This window comes from Lipotes vexillifer, unplaced genomic scaffold (genome assembly GCF_000442215.2).
Source record: "Lipotes vexillifer unplaced genomic scaffold, Lipotes_vexillifer_v1.1 scaffold946, whole genome shotgun sequence".
Lineage (NCBI taxonomy): Eukaryota > Metazoa > Chordata > Mammalia > Artiodactyla > Lipotidae > Lipotes > Lipotes vexillifer.
In genome coordinates this window covers 990,031-996,801 of record NW_006776646.1, presented here as the reverse complement: position 1 = coordinate 996,801, position 6,771 = coordinate 990,031, and the positions used below count along the sequence as shown (strand labels likewise).

The following is a 6,771-nucleotide window of genomic DNA, read 5'->3' as shown; positions in this document are numbered from 1 at the left end:
CAGGAATGCTAAGGCGTCTCTAAGCTGGTGTCAAAATCCTCTGTACAGAGATATATTCTACTTAGGCAGACAAAATGAATGTTTCAAATTGTACTTTTTCCACAGTTGTTTATGAAACTTCATGAGTGCCTACAGACAAGTAGAAAGTGCTACGGTTTAAGAGGCTTCTGTATAACATAGGCCTAGAGAATGGCCACTAAACAATCAGTGCATTCCATGCAGAGTCAACAAATCTTTTAAAATGAAAGCTCCTTGAGTACGTTTCTTAAGAAAAATGAAGCAGTCAGGACCAGGGCAATATAGTAAGAAGTTCCTTTTCTTTCTTTCCTCTTTTTTTCTGAACTGTGAAACACAATTTGAGGAAAGAAACCAAATGCAAACGAGAACAAAACCGTTCTTATTTAAAACTTGAAAGAGTTAAGAATTTAAATTGACCGTCAATTCAATCAGTAATATTTTTCTCTTGTCATGTTGCTCATCTATATCAGGGAAATGAAAGATTTTCCTTAATTCTAATGCATGCGATTCAGCTTTAAGGTGATTAACAAGATATTTTGCTAACTAAATGCCATGTCTGAGTTTGAGCTGCTACTTCTTGAAGTTGCACTAAAATATTTTACTTAGAAATGAGAAGAGATTTAAACATATTCTTCTGGCAGAGACTCAAACAATAAAAGAAATTAAGTTGGATAGTACATGTAAATTGAGACCATGTGGCGAAGTTCGCTATTACTGAGTTCAGAGGAAGGAAAAGATGACGGAATGTTACCAGGTACCTGAGGCCATAGGTTGGGGGTGGGCAAACTATGGGCTATGGGCCCAGCCATGACCATTTAATTTCTTATGGTCTATGGCTGCCTTCAAGCTACAATTGCAGAGTTGAGTAGCTACAACAGAGACTCTATGTCCTGCAAAGCCAAAAATATCTACCATGTGACCCCATACATCTAACCCTTCCACAGATGATCAAACCAAAGCAAACAAGCACATTTCGATAGAGTAAGGCATTTCGATACCTCATTCCCAAAAGCTCCTTCCACAGCACCTCTCTGGGTGTGTCCAGGGAGAGCAGAATGCAGGCCAGGGGCACCCTGGCTCTGGGTCACTGAGAAGACTGCCACACATTTCAGCATTTCCTTGAACACCCTGAGTTGGGAGGGGGATGTATATAGTCAGTGGCCCCAGAAGATTCAGGATGCAACTGACCAACTTGTTCTCAACCCAGTCTGGGGCCTTGCAGCAAGGGCCTGACTTAGACAGCAGTCATGGCCGCCAGCCGGCCTTCAAGGAGCCATGATGTCACTCTTCCTTTCCTGTGTGGACGAGGGCAAGGATCAAAGCCAGCCATCAAAGCTCCTCCCCTCCTTCCAGCAGTGACTGCACTGTCACCTGCCTACCTCTAGCTCTGCTAATTATAACATTGGTAGGGAAACAAAAAAGCCCTAACACTCCATAAAAGTTTGGGAAGCCCCGTCTAGAAGAGCAGGCACAACATCTTGCCAACGTGAAGCACTCAGATATCTGTTGAGCAACTGAAACATACAACTCGTGTACCAGCTGCTCATTCTTTCACCACCAACAGGCTTCCAGCCCGGCTCATACAGGATCAGTCCTCACCGAACGGAAGAGCAGCGGGCTGGGTGGCACAGAATGAGTGAATGAGTTACCCAGTTTGCAGCTCTACCAAGGTTTTGCCTTTGCCTCTGAGTCTCTCTCCTGTCCTCCTGGTCCCTTCAGCTTCTCGGGTCCTGCTTCACAGGCCTCCTTCAGTTTCTATGGAGCTTCCCAAGGATTATGTGAAAGAGGACCTTGAACCTCATCTTTCCCTCAGGCAATATTTCCCTTGAGCTCTGGATTTTACCTGGTTTACCCTTGATTGCTCAAAATCATCTGCTTTGCTAGTATTTCCCCCTGGCATTCTCTTCAGTTTCCTTAAGATCCCATCCCCTCCTAGCCCTGAAGTCAGATTAAACCCTTGGATTTGACCGAGGCATTCTGATCCAGTCTCCACTGGCACAGGGCACTCACACCGAAAGGGTCTGCATGGTATTTGTGATGTTTTGTTAAGATATGCTCATCTTTCCTTTCTGGATGTACCTGTTACAGTTATTATGAATCATTAACTAAAACTCCTGAATAGCTTATTCCTCCCTTCAGCCCACCCTTCTTTTTTCAGCCCCTTCGCAGCTCCTGCCTCGTCTTCAGTTCTTTCTTCTCCCAGCCCTAGCTGTTTGGATCTCCAGCTTCCTTTGCACTGAAATTATTATAATTGGTGAACAGCTCTACAACATTCAGATGTATCTGACAAGATGCAGACTCTCAGGGTTCAGTTTTACTTAGCTGGGTTTATTAATAGGCACAGGTTTGACGTTACCTGAAACGAGGGGGGGGTTGTTTTTTTTTAACTGCGCAAGGAGACATTCGTTTTTGTCCCTCATGGAAGGAAGCAGGGTAAATAACAAGGCCCAATGGTTTTGCCCTCCATCAAAAAACAAAAAATTCTTTTACACACGGACTCAGAGCCTCTTAAGTAGACCAGAATTCACCCCTACGGTCAGTCCTACAGAGGAAAGTGCCAGTGAGTGAGAGCAAAGATAACTCAAAGCACACAGAGGACCAAATTTGGCTTGACATCCTCATTAAAAAAATGACCCCCATGGGAGTTTTGTCTGAAGATGGGCTATGGGTAAGAGGCCAGTTCAACTGAACATGGTAACTTTTTCTTTTAATTGTTTAACAAACACGTTAAAAGCAAATTGCCGGTTGAACATCAGACTCAAAAATGCTTTTCCATGCTGACATACGGCATTGACTTAAGCGAACAGATCAGACGGATAATACAATCACAGTTAATTCCCTGTGTTTATAATTGTGCCTTTGATCTAGAGTGTGAAGTGCTTTTTGCCAACATCAGCTTACTGATCTTCCTCACCACCTTCTGTGACATGGATGGGGCTGCTTTCATCCCCTCACTTCACTGAGAAGCTAAGAAGCAAAATTTCTAAAATCATCAGCTTGTTATGATGAAGCTAAGAAGAGATCCTGCAACCCAGGATTCCTGTTTAATTCAGTTTCCTGACTATTAAGACTCAGCTGCTTCAACAGGAATTCATAAGCAGCTTAGCTCTTGGCTTCGGCCCCTCTCCAAACAAATGGCTACAGGTACAGGCAGGGGGGATGTGGAAACTTCACTCTGATCTGGCATTAATTTTAATGCCGAGCATCACATCTTTTAGTTCTTTTCCTCCACTGTTTACCATTACCAGTCAGTGTCTTGAACGCTCAAGAAAGCAGCTTGTTGTAGGGAAGCCCAGACGGTATACACAGTCCTTGTCCACATACTTATTCTTTTTTGGTGTGTTATCTTGAGTCTATCTTGAATTTTATAAGGGCTTCCCTGGTGGCACAGTGGTTGAGAGTCTGCCTGCCGATGCAGGGGACGCAGGTTCGTGCCCAGGTCCGGGAAGATCCCACATGCCGCGGAGCGGCTGGGCCTGTGAGCCATGGCCGCTGAGCCTGTGCGTCTGGAGCCTGTGTTCCGCAACGGGAGAGGCCGCAACAGTGAGAGGCCCGCGTACCGCAAAAAAAAAAAAAAAAAGAATTTTATAAGAAAATCATAAAAAATTGATAGTAATCGTGTAGAGGTATTCCTTTGTATTAACAGTGCTGAGCTTACTAGAAAGATTCTAGTGTTGGGTTAGACTGGCTGTTTCTTTGGTGATAGTCCAACAAGGGTCATAAAAGCAGCCAAACACAGTGGGTTCTGTTCAGTTAAGGATTCTAAAATATGCAACTGTTGCTCATCAAAATAATTGTAAATACCTACATTTTTCTATTTCTTCATCTTTCTCTGAAAGCTTTCTTTCAATTTCCGCTTTAGTTTCTGAGAGTTCAAACTGCAGACGAAGAATCTTGCTTTCGTTGCGTTCCAGAGCTCCCTGAAATATATAAATAAAAAGCACTAAATTCAGCCCACTTTGGGACAAAAGTATTTTTTTCTCTAAATGTATATCATTAATGGAGCTCTCTTTAGAATTGCTAGGAACAATCTAAGGTCAAATCACATCCCTGAAGATTGGAATAGGATGAGAGACAAGTGATTACTTTTGTTTGTCACGTCACCTATAGATCTGATGTTCTGAGGGCTTTCAGCTGTAGTTCAAGAACTGGAATCTAAAGCATTTTTAAAATAGACATTTTCAATCTTGCCTGTGACTATATTTCAATTTTTAAATTTATTACCCTTGACTTTTTCTGTTTCCATCGTTGGGATGAATCAATAAAAGCATCAAAACTAAAACAAGGAAGGTGATAACTCCTACCTAGAAACTTTTATTTATTTCTGGACATCACAGGGGGATAGGAAAAAAGTTGAAAGCATTCAGAGAGCAAGAAACAGGACAGCGCTCAAATAAAGGAATTTATGATGTACCTGACACATAACGCTTGGTGTGAGCCATTATCAGCATAATTACTACTATTATTTCAAATGGATTGCTTTGACAGGCAGGGAGATTTCCTGCCCCTTTGAGTATTTAAATATAGGCAAGGCAAATACTGCCAGGGATGTTATAAAGGTGTTTCAAGTTTGAAAGTGTAGGTTTGATTAAATCTTTAAAGCCTGTTCCAAAGATAAAATTCATATAGAAGAAACAAACAGAACACTGGAGGATACTGAGGAGGATGTTTATAAAGGGCACAAGGGGTGACCACCATCTATTGGTCAGTTAACCATTGGCAGACAGTCCTGAGGGCAAACGCAATTTTTCTAGCCTCTTCTGAGGAGTGCTTAGCACATACCATCAAAAGTAAAAGGTAAAACTGAATAGCAATTTCAAAATAAAAATAAGAAAGATGTTGGGACTTTAATATGGCTTACAGCCTTGCTGCTGTTCTCTCAATACTAACTTCAATATAAAAGAAAATAAATAAAAAACAAATGCTGGTATAGCAATTTCCTCCAAGGGAATGATGCCCTTCCTTCAGGGGGAAACTGTCACCTCTAACCCTTTTGAATGCACTGAGAAAGTGAAGTTTTGAAGGTGACCTGGGATAATTTGAGTTTTGTGACTTCAAAAATAATCTGATAACGTTTTTCATAAAGGCTCACTCAGGAAAAGAAATAACCCAGTTTTACAAATACATGTCCAAGCTGATGAAGTATTTATGGATGCAGCTGAAGACAAAACTTGAGAAAATGCGAATAGAATATAATGCCATCTAGTGCTACTGAATGGTATGAGTGCTGTGGCCTTAGTCATCTCACCTTCAACGGGCAGCTCAATTTAATGTACAAAGATGTCTATATGTTATATAGGCCTAAAGTTGCCCTGCCCAATCATAGCTCTCATTGGCTTCTCATATTGCTTGAAATTTCCACCATAAAAGTTACTTCTTTGGGTTAAGGTGATGGCTTTAGAAAGTCCCTAGCCAGGGTGGCCAGAGAACCGACGGGGAACGAAAGGAACAAGTGAATGAGACAAAGTTCACCCACTTTATGAGGACTGGCCTTGTTAGGGGACACCACACTGCCAACTGAAAGGATTCTACATAAAATGTAGAGGCCTCAGAAAACAATTTGCATAAAAAGACAAGAGCTGTGTCAAGAGTGGTCCACTTGACACATCTTCTGTCTGGTAGATTTCTTACAGAAATGTGGTGGTGAGATAAATTGATAGAACATTGCTTGACTCAGAGCAATCCTCTGGGGTCTAATTTTTTTGTTATCACACCTTCCAAAGGCCCGTGCCTGAAATGGACTTGCTGTGCCTTTTAAAAATTATTGTCTCTGTTGGAGAGTGAGTGGGTGAGGGATGCATTTTTAATGTGCCTGGGCGCTTAATCAAAGGGTAGGTCAAGAAAATGAAATTCAGCTGTGAGAAAAGAGGCTTTGTAGGCCTTGTTGACTACTTAATGACCGTGACAGGATAACTTCCTTCTGAGTTCACCCTCTTTGACAAAAAGATTTTCTCAGGGGTCCTTTCAATCACTAGCACACACCTAGGGATAAAGTCAGAGATTTTTCCTGAACTTTTAATCCACAACACTGAAAACACTCCTGTCAAACAACCCACACAAAGATGAGCTTTCAGCAGCAAATGTTTGAGAACATTACTTTGAATTCATTTTTCAAACTACCTCAAGTTTTTTTGCAAAAAAAAAAAAAGTGTTTTGACTGATTTTATTTAAAGAGAGGGGCAGGTATGAGGATATTTAGTTATTCAACATTCAACAAATATTTATTGAACCGCTACTGTATGCCAGGCAATGTTCTAGTTCAGTGCTTCTCAAATGTTAGGGTAAATATGAACCACCCAGGGATCTTGTTAAAATTCAAATTCTGATCCAACAGAGTTGGAGAGAGGCTGAGAGTCTGAATTTCTAACAAGCTCCCTGGTGATGCCCATGCAACCAGTCCACAGGCCACGTTTAGAGTAGTGAGGGTCTAGGTACTGGGGATAAATTAGCGAACAAGATAGACATGGTTCTTGTTTTCTTGATAATCAAGAGATTTGCACCCACGATTGTTTATCCTGTTCCCCTAGCCTTGATTTCCTCATTTGTACAATGAGGACAATAGTTTGCTAGGGTGATTACATAAAATAGTGCATACAAAGAGCCAGGCATAGTGCCTAGCATGCAGTTAACCCCTGAATAAGGGTCAAGGGTTATAAGTGTGTTCTTGCTGTTGTTGTGACTAGAATGCAGGTCTTCTGCACTGTCACAGTGATGGAAGCCTGCTTTGCTCCCTGGAGGTAATACCTCGGCCTC

At 41.7% G+C, this 6,771-nt stretch overlaps 1 protein-coding gene across 1 annotated transcript in view; it reads right to left on the bottom strand.

Annotated features, from left to right (window-relative positions):
• MYH15 (myosin heavy chain 15) overlaps nt 1-6,771 on the bottom strand; it is a 187,605-nt gene that overhangs the window by 37,349 nt on the left and 143,485 nt on the right. The window contains 3 exon segments of the mRNA XM_007450546.1: nt 2,936-2,938; nt 3,823-3,938; nt 6,763-6,771. The exon segment at nt 6,763-6,771 is cut by the window's right edge and continues 125 nt beyond it. Coding sequence (XP_007450608.1) covers nt 2,936-2,938; nt 3,823-3,938; nt 6,763-6,771 — 128 coding nt within the window.